General features: G+C 44.2%; 1 protein-coding gene across 8 annotated transcripts in view; it reads right to left on the reverse strand.

The window, feature by feature from the left end:
- The window catches only part of PSPC1 (paraspeckle component 1), a 114,549-nt gene that overhangs the window by 84,149 nt on the left and 5,649 nt on the right, over positions 1 to 24,751 (reverse strand). For all 8 annotated transcript variants that reach the window (XR_002726055.3, XR_002726054.3, XR_002726050.3 and 5 more), the window contains exons 2-3: positions 21,809 to 22,110; positions 8,208 to 8,303 (exon numbers count right to left, since the gene is read on the reverse strand). Coding sequence is in view for 1 of the 8 variants with exons in the window: in XM_023190645.3 (XP_023046413.1) it covers positions 8,208 to 8,303; positions 21,809 to 22,110 (398 nt within the window). In the remaining 7 variants the exon portion in view is untranslated. The remainder of the gene's footprint in view (positions 1 to 8,207; positions 8,304 to 21,808; positions 22,111 to 24,751) is intronic.

The raw sequence follows: 24,751 nt of genomic DNA on the forward strand, positions 1-24,751 counted from the left end.
AATAAATAAATAAATAAATAAATAAATAAATAAATAAATAAATAAATGCTGTGCCTAACATATATTTCTTCAATAAATTAACAAATTACCAAAATAAAGGGTTATGAATGTATTTGAAAGTCTTCATTTTTTTCATGTATACATGTATGTATATGTAAATATTTATTTTAGAGACATATAAAAAATATGACTGATCTCAAACTTCTGGCCTCAATTAATCCTCATTCCTCAGCCTCCAAAAGTGCCAAAATTACAGGTGCAAGACCCCACACCTGGTCCCCAATATTTTTTTCACTTTTTTTTTTTGAGACAGAGTCTCACAGTATTGCCTGCACTGGAGTGCAATGGTATAATCTCGGCTCACTGAAACCCCTGCCTCTCAGGTTCAGGTGATTCTCCTGCCTCAGTCTCCCAAGTAGCAGGGATTACAGGCACCCGCCACCATGCCTGGCTTAGTTTCTGAATTTTTTTTAGTGAGACGGAGTTTCACGTTATGTTGGCCAGGCTGGTCTTGAACTCCTGACCCCATCTCGGCCTCCCAAAGTGCTGGGATTATAGGTGTGAGCCAGCGAGCCCAGACTTTCTTTTCACTTTTAAGAATTGTTGGCCGGGCGCGGTGGCTCACGCCTGTAATCCCAGCACTTTGGGAGGCCGAGACGGGCGGATCACGAGGTCAGGAGATCGAGACCATCCTGGCTAACACGGTGAAACCCCGTCTCTACTAAAAAATACAAAAAGCTAGCCGGGCGAGGTGGCTGGCGCCTGTAGTCCCAGCTACTCGGGAGGCTGAGGCAGGAGAATGGTGTAAACGCGGGAGGCGGAGCTTGCAGTGAGCTGAGATCTGGCCACTGCACTCCAGCCCCAGCGACAGAGCGAGACTGTCTCAAAAAAAAAAAAAAAAAAAAGAATTGTTGGTGGTGGTGGTGTTGCTTTGGGTTTTTGTGAGACAGGGTCTTGCTCAGTTTCACAGGCTGTAGTGGCACAATTAAGACTCACTGCCGAGACCAGGAACGGTAGCTCACGCTTGTAATCCCAGCACTTTGGGAGGCTGAGGTAGGCGAATCACAACGCCAGGAGTTCAAGACCAGATTGGCCAACATGGCAAAACCCCATCTCTACTAAAATTACAAAAACTAGCTGGGCATGGTGGCGGGCACCTGTAAATCCCAGCTACTTGCAAGGATTTAGGCAGGAGAATCGCTTGAAACCCAGGAGGCAGAGGTTGCAGTGAGCCGAAATTGTGCCACTGCACTCCAGCCTGGGCAACAAGAGCAAGACTCTATCTTAAAAAAAAAAAAAAGGCTGACTGCCGAATCAACCTCCCAGGCTCAACCAATCCTCCCACCTGAGGCTGCAGAGTACCTAGGACTTCAGGGGTGTGCCACCATGATCAGCTAATTTCTGCATTTTTTGTAGAGATGAGGTACCACTATGTTGCCCAGGCTGGTTTCAAACTCCTGGAAGCAATGCTTCTGCCTCCCAAAGTGCTAGGACTACAGATGGGAGCCACCACACCCAGTCAACTTTCAAGAAATTTTTGCAGCAAAGTCTTCAACTAATCTCGCCTATAACAGCCTCTATTAAAAAGTACTGATGGGGCTGCCGGGCGCAGTGGCTCAAGCCTGTAATCCCAGCACTTTGGGAGGCCGAGACGGGCGGATCACGAGGTCAGGAGATCGAGACCATCCTGGCTAACACGGTGAAACCCCGTCTCTACTAAAAAAATACAAAAAACTAGCCGGGCGAGGTGGCGGCGCCTATAGTCCCAGCTACTCGGGAGGCTGAGGCAGGAGAATGGCGTAAACCCAGGAGGCGGAGCTTGCAGTGAGCTGAGATCCGGCCACTGCACTCCAGCCTGGGCAACAGAGCGAGACTTCGTCTCAAAAAAAAAGGTACTGATGGGAAAACAATCCCCACTCCATGAATAAAAGCATAGATACCTTGCTACAAATGTAAATGTAAACTTTTATTGTGGGGTAGGGAGGTGGGGGGGTGGGTATGACAAATCTGGGAGAAAGGAGAAGGCTGTCACAGAGGGAAAGATGTAGTAACAAGAGAGGGAAGGATATTCAGAAGCATATGAAGAAAAATCAAAGACAGCCATGATCCTAGGGACTCCATATCTGAAAAACCTACTTGGATATTTTTCTTTTTTTTCTTTTTTTTTTTTTTTGAGACGGAGTCTTGCTCTGTCACCCAGGCTGGAGTGCAGTGGCCGGATCTCAGCTCACTGCAAGCTCCACTTCCCGGGTTTACACCATTCTCCTGCCTCAGCCTCCGGAGTAGCTGGGACTACAGGCGCCGCCACCTCGCCCGGCTAGTTTTTTTTTTTGTATTTTTAGTAGAGACGGGGTTTCACCGTGTTAGCCAGGATGGTCTCGATCTCCTGACCTCGTGATCCGCCTGTCTCAGCCTCCCAAAGTGCTGGGATTACAGGCTTGAGCCACCGCGCCCGGCTTGATTTTTTTCTTTTTAAAGCACCGACTGTAAAGTGGGAAAGAGTGGGAGGATCTACCCACCACTAATTTTTCTAAAAGAATTGTTTATTGGTCAGCAGTTCCTAAGTCAAAGATTGACTATATTTTTAAATTATTTATTTTATCTCACAGGAAAAAAACACTGAAATAACATGCTTTTTTGATGTTACAAGTGAATTTGAATCTTGGCTCTTTTTTTTTTTTTTTTTTAAGACGGAGTCTTGTTCTGTCGCCTGGGCTGGAGTGCAGTGGCCAGATCTCAGCTCACTGCAAGCTCCGCCTCCTGGGTTCACGCCATTCTCCTGCCTCAGCCTCCTGAGTAGCTGGGACTACAGGCGCCCACCACCTCGCCCGGCTAGTTTTTTGTATTTTTTTAGTAGAGACGGGGTTTCACCGTGTTAGCCAGAATGGTCTCGATCTCCTGACCTCATGATCTGCCCGTCTCGGCCTCCCAAAGTGCTGAGATTACAGGCTTGAGCCACCGCGCCCGGCCTGAATCTTGGCTCTTATGCTTTGTGAGCATTCTTTTTCTCTCTCTCTTTTTTTTTTTTTTTTGAAACATGTCGCCCAGGCTGGAATGCAATGGCACGATCTCAGCACACTGCAACCTCTGCCTCCCGAGTTCAAGCGATTTTCCTGCCTCAGCCTCCCAAATAGCTGGGATTACAAGCTCCTGCCACCACACTCATCTAATTTTTTGTTTTTAGTAGAGACGGGGTTTCACCATATTGGCCAGGCTGGACTCCAACTCCAGATCTCAGGTGATCCACCTGCTTTGGCCTCCCAAAGTGCAGGGATTACAGGCATGAGGCACTGCGCCAGGCCCTGTGAGCATTTTCTTCTGTGAATAATATTTAGTAAAAAAATGTGGGAACAGAACTAGCTTTTTTTTTTTTTTTTTTTTTTTTTTGAGAAAGTCTCACTCCAGTCACCCAGGCTGGAGTGCAGTGGCGCAATCTCGGCTCCACCTCCCGGATTCAAGCGATTCTCCTGCCTCAGCCTCCCAAATAGCTGGGATTACAGGTGCATGCCACCGCATCGGACTAATTTTTGTATTTTTAGTAGAGACAGGGTTTCACCACGTTGGCCAGGTTAGTCTCGAACTCCTGACCTCAGGTGATCCACCCACCTCAGCCTCCCAAAGTGCTGGGATTACAGGCGTGAGCCACCATGCCCAGCCATAACTAGCTCTTATTAAGGTTTGCTGAGATCATTAACTATATAAACAAATATTGTCTATAAAGTCTATTCTTGTAACAACCTGTACTGCTAGTTCTCTAACTCCCAAATCCAAATGTACGCTTTATTTCAAATTTGCAATGGTGACCGATAACAAGGAAAAAGTTAAGTGAAGAGGAAATCACAGGAACCCATTAAAAAATGGCATTGTGGCCAGGTGCAGTGCTTCACACCTGTAAATCCAACAGTTTGAGAGGTCAATGCGGGCAGATCACTTGAGCCCAGGAGTTCGAGACCACCCTGAGCAACATGACAAAACTCTGTCTTTACAAAAAAATTAAAAAATTAGATGGGCATGGTGGCCCACATCTGTAGTCCCAGCTACTTGGTGGGTACTGAGGTAGAAGGATCACTTGCGACCAGGAGGTAGAGGCTGCAGTGAGCCATGATCACACCATTACACTGCAGTCTGGGCAACAGGGCCAGACCCTGTCTCAAAAAAAAAAAAAGAGAGAGAAATCGCATTGTAAAGGATATAAGAATAGATATTAATTAGGCTGGGTGTGGTGGCTCTCACCTGTAATCCCAGCACTATGGGAGGCCGACGCGGGCGGATCACAAGGTCAGGAGTTCAAGACCAACCTGGCCAACACAGTGAAACTATGTCTCTACTAAAAGTATAAAAATTAGTTGAGCATGGTGGCGTGTGCCTACAGTCTCAGCTACTTGAGAGGCTGAGGAAGGAGAATCACTTGAACCTGGGAGGCGGAGGTTGCAGTGAGCCAAGATCGCGCCACTGCACTCTCGCCTGGGCAACAAGAACGAAACTCCATCTCAAAAAAAAAAAAAATAAACAAAAAAGGCCGGGCACGGTGGCTCACACCTGTAATCTCAGCACTTTGGGAGGCCAAGGCGGGTGGATCACCTGAGGTCGGTAGTTCGAGATCAGCCTGACCAACATGGAGAAACCCCGTCTCTACTAAAAATACAAAATTAGCTGGGCATGGTGGCACATGCCTATAATCCCAGCTACTAGGGAGGCTGAGGCAGGAGAATTGCTTGAACCTGGGAGGCAGAGGTTGCGGTGAGCCGAGATTGTGCCATTGCACTCCAGCCTGGGCAACAAGAGTGAAACTCTGTCTCCAAAAAAAAAAGAATAGATATGAATTATAATCAATGCTAATGCTAATGCTTCCTCCCTGAAATACTCTCCTCCCTTGCTTCCAGGACACAGTCTGACGGCTCTTCCCCCATTCCAATGAATGAATGCTCCCTTCTCAGTCGTTATGGATTTGTTCTGATCTTCCAAATCTCTACACACTAGAGAACTCCAAGGTTCAAGGTTTGGTCTTTTGACTTTAAAATATCATGTTCATAAATCCAGGCAGGACGGTTGCTCTAAATCCTACGTATAAATCCAACTACCTGCTTGACTTACACTGTCAACACCTAGAACAGTGGCTAACACAAAGGCACTCCAAGTTTTATTTATGTAATAAATAAGTGGGCCGGGCGCAGTGGCTTACACCTGTAATTCCAGCACCTTGGGAGGCCAAGACAGGTGGATCACCTGAGGTCAGCAGTTCCGAGTCCAGCCTGGCCAACATAGTGAAACCCCATCTCTACTAAAAATACAAAAATTAGCTGGGTGTGGTGGCGCAGGCCTGTAATCCCAGCTACTCAGGAGGATGAGGGACAAGAATCGCTTGAACTTGGGAGGTGGAGGTTGAAGTGAGCTGAGACTGCACCACTGCCCTCCAGCCTGGGTAACAAAGTGACACTCTCAAAAAATAAATATGTAGGCCTTTGAGTCCCTATGCTTAGGCCTGTTCCCAGACTGTGGAGTGCTACTTTCATTTTCAATAAAACCCCTCATTTCTTCCTTGCTTTGTTTGTGCATTTTGTCCAATTCTTTGTTCAAGATGCCAAGAACTTGGACACTCTCCACTGTTAACATATTTTGGTGAGCCAGCCAGGAGGAAGTCAAGCAGGTTCACTACAACCGCTCAGGGAGACAGAACCCAGAAGCCTAGCATGCTGGCAAAAGGGTAAAGAAATCTTTTATTTTTTTGAGACGGAGTCTCACTGTCATCCAGGCTGGAGTGTGGTGGCACGATCTTGGCTCACCACAACCTCCGCCTCCTGGTTCAAGCAATTCTCCTGCCTCAGCCTCCTGAGTAGCTGGGATTACAGGTGCATGCCACCATGCCCGACTAACTTTTGTAATTTTAGTAGAGACAGTGTTCACCATGTTGGTCAAGCTGGTCTCAAACTCCTGACCTTGTGATCCACCCGCCTTGGCCTCCCAAAGTGCTAGGATTACACGTATGAGCCACCACGCCCAGCCCTAAGAAAGTGTTTTATGGTTTGAATCTTCTGGAAACATCAAAGAAAGACAGTCACCGGGCATGATGGCTCACGCCTATAATCCCAGCACTTTGGGAGGCCAAGGAAGGCGGATCACGAGGTCAGGAGATTGAGCCCATCCTGGCTAACATGGTAAAACTCCATCTCTACTAAAAATACAAAAAAACTAGCCGGGCGTGGTGGCACACACCTATACTCCCAGTTACTTGGAATGCTGAGGCAGGAGAATCACTTGAACCTGGGAGGCAGAGGCTGCAGTGAGCTGAGATCACGCCACTGCACTCCAGCCTGAGCAACAGAGTGAGACTCCCATCTCAAAAGAAAGAAAGACTGTCCTTGTCATCCACACTACAACAAAACTTTGGGACCTTGAACTTTGGGTTCATGATCTCACAAATGAAAAGGGTCCCTCCACACTTTTGGAATGTGTACCCACTGGAACCCTTGAGAGACCATCAAGCTTCAGATGATCATGCAACAAAGGTTCCAGCCAGTTCCAGGCGAAGACACCACCCCTAGCCATTGAGAAACTACCCTGCCTCCTCTAGATGGAGCAGGGCGAGAGTTCCGTAATCCCCCATAGGTAGAGACTACAACCCAAGTCAGCATGAAGCAGTTACAGAAAAAAAGACCATCGGTTCCTCTGCCTCCCATAAAGATTTATGAGGATCACATCTCTAAGTGCGGAGATGAGGCAAGAAAATAGAATCTGGAAGCAGGGAACAGAAGGCCAATTCACATTTCAGCTATAACAGGAAATATCCTCTCCATAGGGCATACACCAAGTAAATGACTTTGTAACTTTACTTCATCCTCTTCATTTACATAGGGCATACCCCAAGCAGAGGGTATTTAAACTCACAAAAACTCTGTAACAGGGCCTTCGAGCCCCTATGCTCAGGCCCACACTGCAGAGTGTACTTTCATTTTCAATAAAACCCTTCATTCCTCCCCTGCAAAAATAAATAAATAAGTGACTGATTTTTAAAAACATAATATGCTCTACAAAAGTAATTGGAGGGGAAAGGGAGGTGGGACAGGCAGAGAACAGAATTGGAGACAGTCCATCTAGGGAATGGGACTGTGAAGCCATACTTGTGAAACATTTGGACTGCTATTCTACAACTTCTATTTGGTGTGTTCGTTGCACAGCTATTTGAAATGTTTAATAAAGCTTTATAAACTTAAAAAGAATGCACTCATATAGGCAGTTAATGTAAATATACTTGTATTATTCTAAGTGAAAAGGGCAAAAGAATAAACATACAACATTTTGAAAATGAGCTATTTTTTGCAACCTCTAAAACTTTTTCCGCTGTGCCAGGTTATTTAACTAGGAATATCCTGCTCCATCCTGGTACACCAAAAGTCTCCTTTTAACCTACAATAGACTTGAAGCATAAAATAAAACTTAAGAAGTATTTTCAGCTGGGTGTGGTGGCTCACGCCTGTAATCCTAGCACTTTGGGAGGCCGAAGCGGGTAGATCACTTAAGATCAGGAGTTCGAGACCAGCCTGACCAACATGCTGAAACCCCATCTCTACTGAAAACACGAAAAAATTAGTCGGGCATGGTGGCACACGCCTGTAATCCCAGGTACTCGGAAGGCTGAGGAAGGATAATCGCTTGAACCCGGGAGGTGGAGGTTGCAGTGAGCCGAGTTCATGCCACTGCACTCCAGCCTATGTGACAAGAGTAAGACTCCATCTCAAAAAAAAAAAAAAAAAAAAAAGGATTTTCATGTTATCTAGATTTCATTGTTTTTCTGGCATAACTATTATTGACAGTGTCCTAGTACCCACCTACCCCAGTTATAAAAGTAGACATTTCTTTAAAAATTAGTATGTTTTACCCATATGAGAAAAGAACACTATTAGCTAGGTATGGTGGTGCATGCCTGTAATCCCAGCTACTCGGGAGTCTGAGGCACAAGAATCACTTGAATGTGGGACGTAGAGATTACAGGGAGCCAAGATCACACCACTGCACTCCAGCCTGGGCAACAGAGCAAGATAGTATCTCAAAAAAAAAAAAGAAAACTAGCATTCCATGTAGACTAGACCACTCTATTACCCAGATTATATAAATAAACAGAACACCTCATAATCCAACAATATTTGGAAACAAATGTAATGAATACCCTTAATAGTATATATACAAATTAACTATTAATAAAATCTTACTTATGATATTGTTGAGTTTTCTGCATCAGCTTCTCTGGCAAGCCATCTTCATCATCAAACTGCTCCATGGGTTCCACAATGACTGGACGAGGGGTCCTGGATAGGTATAAAAGCATTCATAAAAATTAACACAGTGCCAAGAATTAATACCTTCTTAAAATAAATGTTTTATAATAATAAAGATATATACTTAGAAAATGTCTCACTTGAGAAAAATGTCTCAGAAGTATCATTTGTACTCATAAAAATCAGTCAATAGCCGAAGCAGCGGCTCACACCTGTAATCCCAGTACTTTGGGAGGCCAAGGTGGGCAGATCACTTGAGGTCAGGAGTTCAAGACCATCCAGGCCAACATTCAGGTGAAACTCCGTCTCTACTGAAAATACAAAAAATTAGCTGGGCATTGTGGTGTGTGCCAGCTACTCAAGAGGCTGAGGCAGGAGATTTGCTTGAACCCGGGAGGCAGAGGTTGAAGTGAGTGGAGATTGCATCACTGCACTCCAGCCTGGGCAACAGAGCAAGACTCCACTTCGAGGAAAAAAAAAAAATTCAGTCAATAAACATTTACTGAGTCAGAGAGAGATGAATGTCAAAAGCCACAAAAAGATGAGTAAATAAAGCAACAATCATGAACTAGCATAACAGCTATAGTTAACATTTAGAAAGTATGATGAAAACGAGTTTGTACCTAACTCACGTTTTATATGTGTGGTTATCATCATAGCCACTGTTTCAGCTATTGACTGATTTTTCCGAGTACAAATGATACATTTTCTAAGTATATATCTTTATCATCAATATGTCCCACCACCTCAACCCACCCACCTGTGCCCACCACCTGGCTTCCCTGTATCTATCAGTATTGTTCAGAAAGTTCTTAAAAATGTTGGCCAGGAGGCACAGTGGCTCACACCTGTAATCCCACCACTTTGGAAGGCCAAGGCAGGCGGACCACCTGAGGTTAAGAGTTTGAGACCAGCGGGGCCAACATGGTGAAATCCCATCTCTACTAAAACTACAAAATTTAGCCAGGCGTGGTGGCACACGCCTGTAGTCCCAACTACTCAGGAGGCTGAGGTATGAGAATCGCTTGAACTCAGGAGGCAGAGGCTGCAGTGAGTGGCGATCATGCCACTGTACTCCAGCCTGGGCGGCAGAGCGAGACACTGTCTCAAAAAAAATAATGTTAAAGCTGAAAATCAGATCTAAAACATGTCAGTGAAGTGGCTCACATCTGTAATTCTAGTGCTTTGGGAAGCAGAGGCGGGGGAGATGGCTGGAGCCCAGAAGTTTGAGACCCGCCTAGGAAAGATGACGAGACCCTGACTCTACAAGATATTTTAAAATTAGCCAGGCGGCATACACTACTCAGGAGGCTGAGGTGGGAGGATCACTTGAGCCCAGGAATTTGAGGCTGCAGTGAGCTATGATAGAGCCACTAAACTCTAGCCTGGGCAGTAAGGCAAGACGCCATCTCTAAATTAAAATAAAAATAAAAGACGTTAGCCAGACAAAAGGGAAAGAGGGAAGGCAGAAGACACCAGACACTGAAGGAGAAAAGTTGGGAGAAGGAAGTGACAACAAGAGTGGGTGATGAAAGATATGACTAGAGGCCCTCCTTCTTTACTGTTTTCTTGAGTAAAACAGGAGAAAAGGAGAGTTCGTGGAGGGGAGGAGGAGTAAGTAGAATGGACAGCACACTGACATTAAAATTTCCTTTGAGATCGGCTCTTCACCATGCAAGGAGCATTAAAATCTATACTACCTTCAAAACAGTGATGCTTCAGAGAGAAAAAACTAAGCTAGAGAAATGAAGGGGGTTTTTGCACTCCAAAAGTTTCTCTTACAATTATACCAGAGATTAACACAGACTTTAGATCCTAAATGTAAGAAAAGATACAAAATAACTTTTCAAAATTATTACTGAGTTAGTGAAGACATTTTAAGGTAACAGTTAAAGCAGGTATGGAATATCATGAAGTGGTGAAATGAGATGATAGAAACCTCACATAAACTGAATAGGAACCCAAAGGTAAAGAGACTTAAGACATGGTACTTCTAAAAGTACCCAAAAAGGCCCAGGGCCAAAATGAAAATGATGCATTTTATGGACCATTCATCCGCTGGAAGCTATGGCAGGGCCACAAACAAAGAACAGTAACACAACCAAGTAAGAGGTACACTTGAGTACTGGCCAACAAAGAAACAAGCAAACCCCTCCAGTAACACAAGACCATCCCCCTTCAAACAAACTTTAGAAACAGAGAATTAAGAGGGAAAAATGAACTAAGCAGATGAATCAGAAATGACAAAAGCGTATGAAGCCAAGGGAAACCGTAATCAGTAGTAAGAGAGAAAACTCTTGACATCTCTGTACTCTCAAATACGTTAGAGATTTTAACAAATTGTAAACTTTTCACGTGTAAGTTTGGGCCACTAGACAACTCTTACACAGTATGGGAGAGAAGAAGTACAGATTTCTAAGAGGGAACTTAATCGATACAAACAAATTTATAAAGTCTCCCTCTACCACTCTCTCTCTATATATATCATCTTGCTCCTACAATTCCACTTCTAGAGAGACACATAAACCAGTAAGCAAAGATCAATCACAACCACATTCATCAATTACACAACACAAAAAGACCAAAAAACATGGGTATGTATTGTGTACAAGGGAATTACTTAAGGGACTGTATCTTATTTTTGTTTATTAGAACACATACTAAAATGTTAACATCTATGGTTTCATTGCACATACACCACTCCCTATAGAAGCTCCCTTTGCCCACTTTCTGATTCATCTTGTTTATTTCACTTTCATCTTTAGGTATAACCAAAGTTTGTAAAACTCAACCTAAGGCCGGGCACAGTGGCTCACGGCTGTTAATTCCAGCACTTTGGGAGGCCAAGGCAGGTGGATCTCTCAGGAGTTTGAGACCAGCCTGACCAACATGTGAAATTCCGTCTCTACTGAACACGAAAAATTAGCTGGGTGTGGTGGCACATGCCTGTAGTCCCAGCTACTTGGGAGGCTGAGGCAGGAGAATCCCTTGAACCCAGGAGGCGGAGGCTGTAGTGAGCCGAGACTGTGCCATTGCACTCCAGCCTGGGCAACAAGGGCAAAACTATTTCCAAAAAAAAAAAAAACTCAAATTCTGTTTGCCATAGGTATAATAACTAAATTTATTCTTTTTTCTTGAGACAGTGTCTCACTCTGTTGTCCAGGCTGGAGTGCAGTGGCACAATCACAGCTCACTGCAGCCTCAACCTCCTGGACTCAAGATATCCTCTCGCTTCAGCCTCCCAAAGTGCTGGGATTACAGCCATGAGCGACTACATCTGCCCAGGCAGGTGGATCACAAGGTCAGGAGTTCGAGACCAGCCTGACTAACATGGTGAAACCCCGTCTCCACTAAAAAATACAAAAATAGCCGGGCGCGGTGGCTCAAGCCTGTAATCCCAGCACTTTGGGAGGCCGAGACGGGTGGATCACGAGGTCAGGAGATCGAGACCATCCTGGCTAACACGGTGAAACCCCGTCTCTACTAAAAATACAAAAAAAAACTAGCCGGGCGAGGTGGCGGGCGCCTGTAGTCCCAGCTACTCAGGAGGCTGAGGCAGGAGAATGGCGGGAACCCGGGAGGCGGAGCTTGCAGTGAGCTGAGATCCGGCCACTGCACTCCAGCCCGGGCAACAGAGCAAGACTCCGTCTCAACAAAAAAAAAAAAAAAAAAAAAAAAATACAAAAATAATTAGCTGGGCTTGGTGGCGCACACCTGTAATCCCAGCTACTCAGGAGGCCAAGGCAGGAGAACTGCTTGAACCCAGGAGGCAGAGGTGGCGGTGAGCTGAGATCGTGCCACTGTACTTCAGCCTGGGTGACAGAGGGAGACTGTCTCAAAAAAATAAAAAGTAGAAAACAGACGGAAAATAAACAAATCAAAGTCTTCAACCATAATGTTAAATCTGAAGTTACTGCTTGGATTTTTGTTTTTCTCCCCATTTTACCAAGTCAATCATTAGTTTGGTTATAAATGTGAAGGACTGAGAGAGAAAGGCTTCGGTACTGAGGCCCTGGGGTTTAGAGCAGGTTATGAGCTGCATATCCTTTGGCTAGGAGGTTCACCTGCGCTAGCCGAAGTTTTCTCATCGGTGAAATGGGATAGCAGTGCATCACAGGGTTGTTATGATAACGAAAGAAGAAAGGTAGGGCACTTAGCACAGTTCTTGGTAAAGAGTTCATTAAATGAAAGTGAAGTTGGCTGGGCGTGGTGGCTCATGCCCGTAATCGCAACACCTTGGGAGGCCAAGGCGAGAGTACACCTGAGGTCAGGAGTTTAAGACCAGCCTGGCCAACATGGTAAAACCCCCTCTCTACTAAGAAATACAAAAAATTGGCTGGGCGTGGTGGCGGGCGGCAGCTGTGGTCCCAGCTGCTCAGGAGACTGAGGAACGAGAATTGCTTGAATCCAGGAGGTGGAAGTTGCAGTGAGCAGAGATCACACCACTGAGCTTCAGCCTGCACAGCAGACTGAAACCCTGTCTTGGAAAAAAAAAAAACCTGAAGGTTTTTTTCAGGTGGTAAGAGGGGAAAAAGTATTTCAGTGTTCTTTCAGGCCTGAAAATACCAAAATTTAAAGTGTTAATTTATTTACAAAAACACTTGAAAAATGTTTCATTGTGGAAAAACTTAAATAGTAAGTTTTGTAGAAGAAAGAAGGCCCCTGAAATCCTAACGTGGAGAGCAGCTCTGATCACATTTTTGTGAAAACCACTTAAGACTTGCCTTTCTGTTGGATATATGCATAACGTTACATAAAGTGAATCACCTATATATGCTTTTTTTCAGATATCCAATGTACTCAATATAAAATGGCACCATTTTACGCACTGCATGCATCCACAATAATTTTTTTAACCATACCAACTGGTATACATCTGGGGTTTTCATATTTTCTGTAACGATATATAATATGAATTACATATTTGTGACTGATCTTTCCTCATTGTGGCTGATCTTTCCTTAAAACTGTGGAAACAAGGTAGAATATACAGTACTAAAAACATGGCGACCTAAGGGCCGGGCAAGGTGGCTTGTGCCTGTAATCCCAGCACTCTGGCAGACTGAAGTGGGAGGATCATTTGAGGCCAGGAATTCCAGGTTACAGTGAACTATGATCGTGCCACTGCACTCCAACCTGGGTGACAGCAGAACTTGCCTTAAAAAAAAAAAAAAAAGTGACTTAAAAGATAACGCAATATTTCGCGTATATAATTTCTTTTTTTTTTTTTTTTTTGAGACAGGGTCTCATTCTGCTGTCCAGGCTGCCATGCAGTGGCATGATCACCGTTCATTGCAGCCTCGACCTCCCAGGCTCAAGTGATCCTCCCACCTCAGCCTCCCAAGCACCTGGGACTACAAGTGTGCACCACCATGCCTGGCTAATTTTTGTATTTTTTTTGTAGAGACAGGGTTTTGCCATGGTGCCCAAGCTACACGTAATTTTTAAAATGAAGAATGTGTAATGATGACAGTTTATTTCTGCACGGAATCATCCTTGTAGACATGTACCATTTTGTGATGGTTTTTCATTTTATCTCAGTTGTATATTTATATGCATGGTTGAGAATAGTTGAATAGTAATGATAAAATAATTACCAGGATGCAGCCATGGCAAACATGGTGAAACCTCGTCTCTAGTAAAATTCCAAAACTTAGCTGGGTGTGGTGTTGCGCACCTGTAATCCCAGCTACTCAGGAGGTTGAAGCACAGGAATCACTTGAACCCAGAAAGTAGAGGTTGCAGTGAGCCAAGATCATGCCACTGCACTCCACCCTGGGCGACAGAACAAGACCTCATCTCAAAAATAATAATAATAATTAACAGGATGACAATATTAATAAAATATTTTATGATGGAGAAAAAATAAAATCACTAAGATCTAACAATGGTATCTTAAATTTACAAAATGACATAACAGACCCATGTGGTAATTTTAAGAAAAGGGATCTAATTTTTTTTTCTTTTTTTTTTTTTTGAGAGACGACTCTCACTACATTGCTCAAGCTAGTCTCAAACTCCTGGACTCAAGCAAACCTCAGCCTTCAGAGTAGCTGGGACTACAGGTGCCTACTACAACAACTCAGCTTGTTTTAATTTTTTTTAACTTTTCTTTTTGTTCCTTTCAAGACCTCTAAGAAATAAGGAAGTATCAATCTTTACAAATAACTACAAATAACAAATAAGGAAATACCAATCTTTACAAAAAAAGAAAGCAAAAAACTAAAATTGGATCCAATTAGCACTGACCGTATATCAAGGGTTAATGTTGCTTTCAGCAAAAGTTAAGTAGCAATTTATACTTACTAGCAGGTTTTTCTAGATAACTCATTACTTTCAACAGGCAATGGAAATATTATAATGTTTTCCTTAAAGAATTTTTTTTTTGTCTAAAAGTAATCTCATTTAATGGAAAGATATGATAAAGCAAATAAAATGTTAGGAAAAGTAATCCCTTTCAAATATAAATATAAAATAGGAAAAGTACAAAATTATTTTTGTACTCTTCTGCACAGGAAAAGTGTGCAGGAAAGAGTTTTAAAAAGCTGGGCGCGGTGCCTCACGCCTGTAATCCGAGGACTTTGGGAAGCCGACGCAGGTAAATCACTTGAGGTCAGGAGTTCGAGACTAGCCTGGTCAACATAGTGAAATCCAGTCCCTACTAAAAATACAAATATTAGCCAGGCGCGGTGAACATCTGTAGTCCCAGCTATTCAGGTGGCTGAGGCCACCTGAATGAATCGCTTGAACCCAGGAGGCAGAGGTTGCAGTGAGCCAAGAACATGCCACAGAACTCCAGCCTGAGTGACAGAGCGAAATCCTGTCTCAAATCAATCAATCAATCAATCAATCAAACAAAATAAATCCTACCAGCCAGGAGCGACTGTAATCCTAGCACTTTGGGAGGCCAATACGGGCAGATCACTTGAGCCCAGGAGTTCAAGGCCAGCCTGGGCCATGAGGCGAAAATACAAAAAGTACAAAAATTAGCCAGGCATGGGGCACATGCCTGTGGTCCCAGCTACTCAGAAGGCTGAGGTGAGAGGATCATGTGAGCCTGAGGAGGTCGAGGGCGTAGTGACCTATGATCACATTCAGCCTGGGTGAGAGTAAGACCCTGTCTCCAAAAAAGAGCTATCAATAAGAAATTGTTAGTTAACTGGGTGTGGTGGTGCATGCCTATAGTCCCAGCAACTTGGGAGGCTGAGGTGGAAGGATGACTTGAGCCCAGCAGGTTGAGGCTGCAATCAGCTGTGATCATGCCACTGCACTCCAGCCTGGGAGGCACACTGAGACACTGCCTCAAGAAAAAAAAAAAGGACAAGAACGATGGCTCACATTTGTAATCCCAGCACTCTGGGAGGCAGCGGCTGGCTGAGACAGGTGGATTGCTTGAGCTCAGGAGTTGAAGACCAGCTTGGCCAAAATGACAAAATCCACCTCTACAAAAAAAATACAGGCCGGGCGCGGTGGCTCAAGCCTGTAATCCCAGCACTTTGGGAGGCCGAGACGGGCGGATCACGAGGTCAGGAGATCGAGACCATCCTGGCTAACATGGTGAAACCCCGTCTCTACTAAAAATACAAAAACTAGCCGGGCGAGGTGGCGGGCGCCTGTAGTCCCAGCTACTCCGGAGGCTGAGGCAGGAGAATGGCATAAACCCGGGAGGCAGAGCTTGCAGTGAGCTGAGATCCGGCCACTGCACTCCAGTCCGGGCGACAGAGCGAGACTCTGCCTCAAAAAAAAAAAAAAAAATACAAAAATTAGGCCTGGAGCAGTGGCTCACGTCTGTAATCCCAGCACTCTAGGAGGCTGAGGCAGGCAGATCACCTAAAGCCAGGAGTTGAAGGCCAGCCTAGCCAATATGGTGAAACCCCATCTCTATTAAAAATAAAAAATTAAAATAAAACGGAAAAGCAAAATCTATGACAATCTGAAGAGCATTCTCTAAGGAAAGAGAAGAAGGGCAAAGCCTCTGACAAGATTGTGTTATAAAACAGCAGATATAGCATGAATCTCAGTTTTAGTATCAATGCTTAATAGTCAAGAATAAGTTTTAAAATGCTTACAAATCAGCAACTAAGCTCCATGGAGCCAGGAAACAAAAACTTTTAAATTCAGTTCTCTAAACCCTAAAACATCTGAATGATTCCAACCAAGAGCTGACAGCACCATACAATAAGCAAATACAAAGAACCTAAACAGCTAAAAAAATTCTTGAGAAAATAAAATTGGATGATTATAACCTGATTTCAAAGCTTAGGGTAAATATGGTAATTAAGCAAGTACGATTTTGGAACAAAAAAAGTACAGATTTTTTTCCCAGGTTTTTTTTAATAAAGATGCAAGGGTAACAGGGTAACAAAGGGGAAATCATAAATCTTTTCAATTAATGGTGCCGAACAACTGGAGACCTGCACAATAAAAACGATTTTTACGTTACACTCAAAATGTATACATGTAAAAACTATAAAATTTCTCAAGAAAACATGAGAAAAGTTTTGCAATCTTAGGCAAAGATCATACAAGGACACAGAACAAACCATACAAGAAAAAAAAACTGACAAAATTTGGACTTCATAAAATATAAAAACATCTGCTCTTTGAGGGTCACTGTTAAAGTTAAAAAACTTCACAGATGCAGTGGCTCACACCTGTAATTCCAGCACTTTGGGAGGCTAAGACAGGAGGATAGTTTAAGCTCAGGAGTTAGGGACCAGTCTGGGCAACACAGCAAGACCTCATATCTACTTTTAAAAAAAAATCAAAAAATTAGCCAGGCGTGGTGGTGCATGCCTGTAGTACCAGCTACTCAGCAGGCTAAGGAAGGAGAATCATTTGAGCCCAGGAGGTCAAGGCTGCAGTAAGCCGAGATCACTCCATTGCACTTCAGCCTGAGTGACAGAGCGAGATCGTGTCCCCAAAAAATAAATAAATAAATAAAAAGAAAAGAAAATTTAAAAACAAGCCGCAGACTGGGAGGAAGATTTATAATACAGACATACCTAGATTTGATAACTCAGTAAGAAGACAATCTGCCCAATTAAAAATGAACAAAGGGAGGCCGGGTGCGGTGGCTCACGCCTGTAATCCCAGCACTTTGGGAGGCTGAGGTGGGCGGATCAGAAGGTCAGGAGATGAAGACCATCCTGGCTAACACGGTGAAACCTCGTCTCTACTAAAAATACAAAAAAAATTAGCCAGACATGGTGACTGGTGTCTGTAGTCCCTGCTATTCGGGAGGCTGAGGCAGGAGAATGGCGTGAACCCGGGAGGCGGACCTTGCAGTGAGCCGAGATCCCGCCACTGCACTCCAGTCTGGGCGACAGAGCAAGACTCTGTCTCAAAAAAAAAAAAAAAGAACAAGGGGGACATCTAAGAAAAATGCACAAAAAAATTTTAGATATTTCAGGAAAGATATATAATTGGCCAAAAAGCACATGAAAAGATGCTCATCATTAGTCATGAGGAAACTAAAATTCAAATCACGATGAGATTGCGCTAAACTAACCAGAATATTTAAGTCTAAAAAGCACCAAGTGCAACTGGGCACAGTGGCTTACACCTATAATCCCAGCACTCAGGGAGATTGAAGCAGGTGGATCACTTGAGGCCAGGAGTTCCTGACCAGCCTAGCCAACATGGCAAAACCCAATCTCTACTGCAAAAAAAAAAAAAAAAAAAAAAAAACTTAGCCAGGCATAGTGGTGCATGCCTGTAGTCCCAGCTACTCAGGAGGCTGAGGCACAATCATCACTTGAACTCAGGAGGCAGAGATTATAGTGAGCCAGGATGGAATCACTGCACTCCAGCCTGGGTGACACATGGAGACTCTGTCTCAAAAAACAAATTGACAAAATATTAAAGATAGGCTGGGCACAGTGGCTCATGCCTGTAATCCCAGCACTGTGGGAGGCCAAGAGGGTGGATCAGGAGGTCAGGAGTTCAAGACCAGCCTGACTGAGACAGTGAAACCCTGTCTCTACTAAAAATACAAAAATTAGCTGGGCGTGATGGCGGGCACCTATGATCCCAGCTACTCGGGAGGCTGAGGCAGAGAACTGCTTGAACCTGGAGGCAGAGGTTGCAGTGAGCCGAGATCACATCACTACACTCCAGCCTGCGCAACAGTGAGGCTCCATCTCAAAAAAAAAAAAAAAGTAAAAAAATTAAAATTAAAAAAACATTAAAAAATTAAAAATAGGCCAGGCACAGTGCCTCAGACCTGTAATCCCAGCACTTTGGGAGGCCGAGATGGGCAGATCAAGAGCTCAAGAGATGGAGACCATCCTGGCCAACTTGGTGAAACCTTACCTCTACTAAAATTACAAAAATTGCTGGGCGCGGTGGCTCAAGCCTGTAATCCCAGCACTTTGGGAGGCCGAGACGGGCGGATCACAAGGTCAGGAGATCGAGACCATCCTGGCTAACACGGTGAAACCCCGTCTCTACTAAAAATACAAAAACTAGCCGGGCGAGGTGGCGGCGCCTGTAGTCCCACCTACTTGGGAGGCTGAGGCAGGAGAATGGTGTAAACCCGGGAGGCGGAGATTGCAGTGCGCTGAGATCTGACCACTGCACTCCACCTTCGGCGACAGAGCGAGACTCCGTCTCAAAAAAAAAAAAAAAAAAAAAAAATTACAAAAATTAGCCGGGCGTGGTAGCACGCGCCTATAGTCCCAGCTACTCGGGAGGTTGAGGCAGGAGAATCGCCTGAACCCGGGAGGCAAAAGTTGCAGTGAGCCGAGATCGCTCCACTGCACTCCAGCCTGGATGACAGAGCAAGACTCCGTCTCAAAATAATAATAATAATAATAATAATAATAATAATAATAATAATAATAATAATAAGGCCGGGTGCGGTGGCTCACACCTGTAATCCTAGCACTTTGGGAGGCCGAACTGAAGTCCAGAGTTCAAGACCACCCTGATGAACATGTAGAAACCCCATCTTACTAAAAATACAAAATTAGCCAGGCATGGTGGCGCATGCCTGTAATCCCAGCTATTTGGGAGGCTGAGACAGGAGAATCGCTTGAACCCGGGAGGCGGAGGTTGCAGTGAGCTGAGATGGCGCCACTGCACTCCAGCCTGGGCAACAAGAGCGAAAACTCCGTCTCAAAAAATAACCATAATAAAATAAAATAAAAATAAAAACACCAGGTGTGGGTAAAATGTGGAGTAACCAGAAGTCACTCACTCATTGCTGGTAGGAATGTAAAATGGTACACTACTACAGAAAAGAGCTTGGCAGTTTCTTATAAAGTTAAACATACAGAATTTACCCCTAAATATTTACCTAAGTCACATGAAAGCCTAATATTTACAAGAAGCCTTATAAACAAATACTCATAGTAGCTTTATTCACAATGGCCAGTAGTTGTAAGCAACTCAAATATCCATCCATATATCACGGACAAAACACAGTTATGTCCATACCATGGAATATGACTCAGCCATAAAAAGGAACAAAATACTATACACACGAAGATACGAATGAAATCTCATAAACTTACGCTAAGCAAGAAAAGCCAGACACAGAAGAATACATACTATATGATTTCACTTAATATTAGAAAACACAAAACATATTTATAGTAACAGAAATAGCTATCTAAGGCAGGTAGAGTACAAAATAACTGTAAAAGGGCACAAGAGAACTTCTGTGGGGTAGTGGAAGTGTTCTGTATTTTTATTTTGGCAGTGCGTTACGTGAGTACATATGTTTGTTAAAACTCATTGAGCTCAGCAAGGCGAAGTGGCTCATGCCTGTAATCCCAGCACTTGGGGAGGCCCAGGCAGGTGGATTACTTAAGGTCAGGAGTTCCAGACCAGCCTGGCCAACATGGTGAAACCCAGTCTCTACAAAAATACAGGCCAGGCACGGTGGCTCATGCATGTAATCCCAGCACTTTGGGAGGCCGAGGTGGGCGGATCACCTGAGGTCAGGAGTTCTAGACCAGCCTGCCCAACATGGTGAAACCCCGTCTGTACTAAAAATATAAAAATTAGTCAGACACAGTGGCTTACGCCTGTAATCCCAGCTACTCGGGAGGCTGAGGAAGGAGAATTGCTTGAACCTGGGAGGGAGAGGTTACAGTGAGTCGAGATTGCCACTGCACTCCAGCCTGGGCAACAGAGTAAGACTCATCTCCCAAAAAACAAACAAACAAACAAAAAAAAACCACCTCGTTGAGCTCTACAACAGAATTTTTTTTATTATTATTTTATTACTATTTTTTTTTAATTTTCTTTTTAAATAGAGACAGGGTCTCATTGCAACCCTGACCACCTGGGCTCAAGTGATCCTCCCATCTCAGCCTCCTGCATAGCTGGGACAACAGGGCAAATAGCTGAGACTACTGTGCACTCCACCATGCAGCCCCCAAGATGTTTTTATGCTGTTGTTGTGTTTGTTTTTTTTAGGCAGAGGCTTGCTCTTTCGCCCAGTCTGGAGTGCAATGACACAATCTGAACTCACTGCAACCTCCGTCCCCCAGGTTCAACCAATTCTGGTGACTCACCCTCCCAAGCAGCTGTGATCACAGGCATACACCACCAAGCCCGGCTAATGTTTCATATTTTTAATAGAGATAGGGTTTTGCCATTTGCCCAGGCTGGTCTCAAACTCCTGAACTCAGGCAATCCACCTGCCTCGGCCTCCCAGAGTGCTAGGATTACAGGCGTGAGCCACCAAGCCTGGCCCAAGGTACTATTTTTTTTGAGACAAGGTCACGCAGTCACCCAGGCTGGAGTACAGTGGCACGATCTGGGATCACCGCAACCTCTGCCTCCAAGGTTCAAGCAATTCTCGTGCCTCAGCCTCCTGAGTAGGTGGGATTACAGGGATGTGTCACCACGCCCAATTAATTTCTGTATTTTTAGTAGAGATGAGGTTTTTTTTTGTTTGTTTGTTTGTTTGTTTTGAGACAGAGTCTGTCACCCAGGCAGGAGTACAGTGGCACCATCTCGGCTCACTGCAACCTCCGACTCCCAGATCCCAGAGTCAAGTGATTCTCGAGCCTCAGCCTCCCCAGTAGCTGGGACTACAGGCGCACATCACCACGCCCGGTTAATTTTTGTATTTTTAGTAGAGTCGGGGTTTCGTGACATGTTGGCCAGGCTGCTCATGAACTCCTGACCTGAGGTGATCTACCCGCTGAAAGTCTGGGGCTTGAGCCACCGCACCCCTGAGGTGCTTTTTATGAATGTAAATTAGATGTCAAAAAAGCTGATAACACTTTCTGAAAGGATTCTCTTAACTTCATAGATTTTACTTTGTATATATATGTTCAGTAAGTTAAATGAAATCATAATACAAAACACTGCTGAGATTTAAACTCTGAAGTCTGAAGAAAGTACATGACTCTTGACTCCTACCAGGACACAAAAATTTCTTATTTGTATTCACTGAATATTTACTCAACACCTACTTACCATATGCTAGTATGAACTGCAAGGAAAGACAGAATTCCAGAACAAAGAGAAGACCCTATATAACTGGATAGAAGGAGGACAAGATATTTAAAACTTACGTTGTTAGCAAGAATGCCCCATCACCACATCTTTCCAGAGCCTTTCGTGCAGGAGGTTTTGCTGCAAATTCTACAAAACCTTTTCCTGTAGCTCTACCGCGATCATCCACAACCACAACAGCTTTCTCTACTGGACCAAACTGAGAAAATGCTTGCTCTAGCAGCTCATTGGAAACAACTGGAGAAAGGTTCTTGACAGTTAAGGCAGCTCCATGCGTAGCAAAGCGAATTCGTAGAGGTCTGCTCTTCAAAATAGTGCCATCCAGCTCTGCTTTTGCAATTTCAGCCAGTGTTCTGGATTCCTTTTTAGGAAGAAAAAACATTGTTAAAAGATGACAGTAACAGAAAAAATTTAAAACACTCTTTGGCTTCTAGGGAGAACTAGGTAGCTTTAGCAAATGGCTGACAGGGTCGATTTGATTTCGTATCTTTTAACTTTGGTATCACAGGGTTTTTAACTATCCAATCATCATTTTAAACATTTTAATTAAAAGGTCCGAACTCCGTGTTTTGTTAAAAGTAATCATTTAAAGATTAGCTCCTCATAAGGCCAGTTACCTCAAAGCAATATAGTTTTAGAATCTCCTACATATATTAAAAACATATTAATAACTTGACTAGAGGCTGGGCATAGTGGCTAACCCCTGTAATCCCAGCACTTTCAGAGGCCGAGGCGGGTGGATCACCTGAGGTCAGGAGTTTGAGACCAGCCTAGCCAACATAGTGAAATCCCATCTCTACTAAAAATATAAAAATTACCTGGGCGTGGTGGTGGGCACCTTAATCCCAACTACCTGGGAGGCTGAGGCAAGAGATCTCTTGAACCTACGAGGCAGAAGTTGCAGTGAGCTGAGATGGCGCCACTGCACTCCAGCCTGATGAACAGAGCAAGACTCTCTCTCGGAAAAAATAAAAATAAAAAATAATAATAACCTGGCTAGAAACTATCATCAAAGGAATAATTCTCTCCATACCCTTATGTTTTTCATCTTTTCTTTTTTTTTTTGTTTTTGTTTTTTTTTTGAGACAGAATCTGGCACCGTCACCCGGGCTAAAGCACAATGGCGCAATCTCGGCTATCTGTAAACTCTGCCTCCCGGGTTCAAGAGATTCTCCTGCCTCAGCTTCCTAAGCAGCTGGGACTACAGGCGAATGCCACCACGCCCAGCTAATTTTTTGTATTTTTAGTAGAGACGGGGTTTCACCATGGTGGCGAGGCTGGTCTCAAACTCCTGACCTCGAGATTCACCCACCTCAGCTTCCCAAAGTGTTGGGATTACAGGCGTGAGCCACCACACCCGGCCTGTTTTTTATGTCTTAATAAAACATCCTGCCTCTGTACAGCCAGACAAATCACCTTTTCATTTTCATTTCTTTTCAATATTATATGTAAAAACTATTAGCTCTTGGGTTTTTTTTCGGGGGAGGGAGGTGTCCTGAGACAGGATCTTACTCTATTGTCCAGGCTGGAGTACAGTGGCACAATCATAGCTTACTGCAGCCTCAAACTCTTTCCTCCTGTCTCACCCTCCCAACTAGCTGGGATTACGGGTGTATGCCACCAAGTCTGGCTAATATTTTCATCTTTTGTAGAGATAAGGGGGTCTCACTATATTGCCCATGCTGGTCTCTTGAACTCCTGGCCTCAAGCAGTCCTCTCGCCATAGCCTCTCAAAGTGTGAGATTACAGGTGTGAGCCACCTTGCTCTAGCCAATGTCTTATTAATGACTTCTCCTGAAATACTGGCATGGGTTATACGTTTCTCACCATCACATGAAGAGAAACAAAGGCAACACTCAGGAGCTATAACAGTTCTCGCCATTATTATAAAGGCCGGGCGCGGTGGCTCAAGCCTGTAATCCCAGCACTTTGGGAGGCCGAGACGGGCGGATCATGAGGTCAGGAGATCGAGACCATCCTGGCTAACACTGTGAAACCCCGTCTCTACTAAAAAAAATACAAAAAACTAGCCGGGTGAGGTGACGGGCGCCTGTAGTCCCAGCTACTCGGGAGGCTGAGGCAGGAGAATGGCGTGAACCCGGGAGGCGGAGCTTGCAGTGAGCTGAGATCCGGCCACTGCACTCCAGCCTGGGGGACAGAGCGAGACTCCGTCTCAAAAAAAAAAACAGTTCTCGCCATTATATAGAGAAGCAAGTGTACATATGCACTTATTATAAACTAAAAAATATGCTCATTGCTGAAACTACAAGGTAAGAGAACTTCCTTCTACTTGGAGAATTCAAAGTTGGTGTAGAATATGGGCAGCACCTAAAACAATAAATAAGGAACTAGTAAATGTAATAGCGGTATGTGTTTTTCACTGTGTTATGGGAACTCTCCAGGGACAACTGAAGAGGCTTTACATGTATATGTAAGAAGAATACAAACATACTATCTTATGAAAAATGTCTTAAGGTCACAAAGCTCTTTATTCAACCCCTAAAATGTTCATGACAGCTTGAAATTATTGCCCTTTATTGCAAAAATCTACCTATAGAATTATTTTTCCAAAAACAAATGAAGTTACCCTTTTTAGAGATATACTCATCCCTCTGTATCCATGGATTCAACCAGAAGTAGATCAAAAATATTTAGGGTCAGGCCCAATGGCTCACACTTGTCATCCCAGCACTTTGGGAGGCTGAGGCAGGCAGATCACTTGAGGTCAGGAGTTCAAGACCTGCCTCCTGACCAACATGGCAAAACCCAGTCTCTACCAAAAAATACAAAAATTAGCCAGGGCATGGTAGTGAGCACCTGTAGTCCCAGCTACTTGGGGGGCTGAGGTGGGAGAATCTCTTGAACCCAGAAGGCAGAGGTTGCAGTGAGCTGAGATCACACCACTGCACTCCAGCCTGGGTGACAGGGAGATACACTGCGTCAAAAAAGAAAAAAGAAAAGAAAACATTCGGGAAAGAAACAACTTAAAATAATACAGACAG

Source organism: Piliocolobus tephrosceles, chromosome X, assembly GCF_002776525.5.
Source record: "Piliocolobus tephrosceles isolate RC106 chromosome X, ASM277652v3, whole genome shotgun sequence".
Taxonomy (NCBI): domain Eukaryota; kingdom Metazoa; phylum Chordata; class Mammalia; order Primates; family Cercopithecidae; genus Piliocolobus; species Piliocolobus tephrosceles.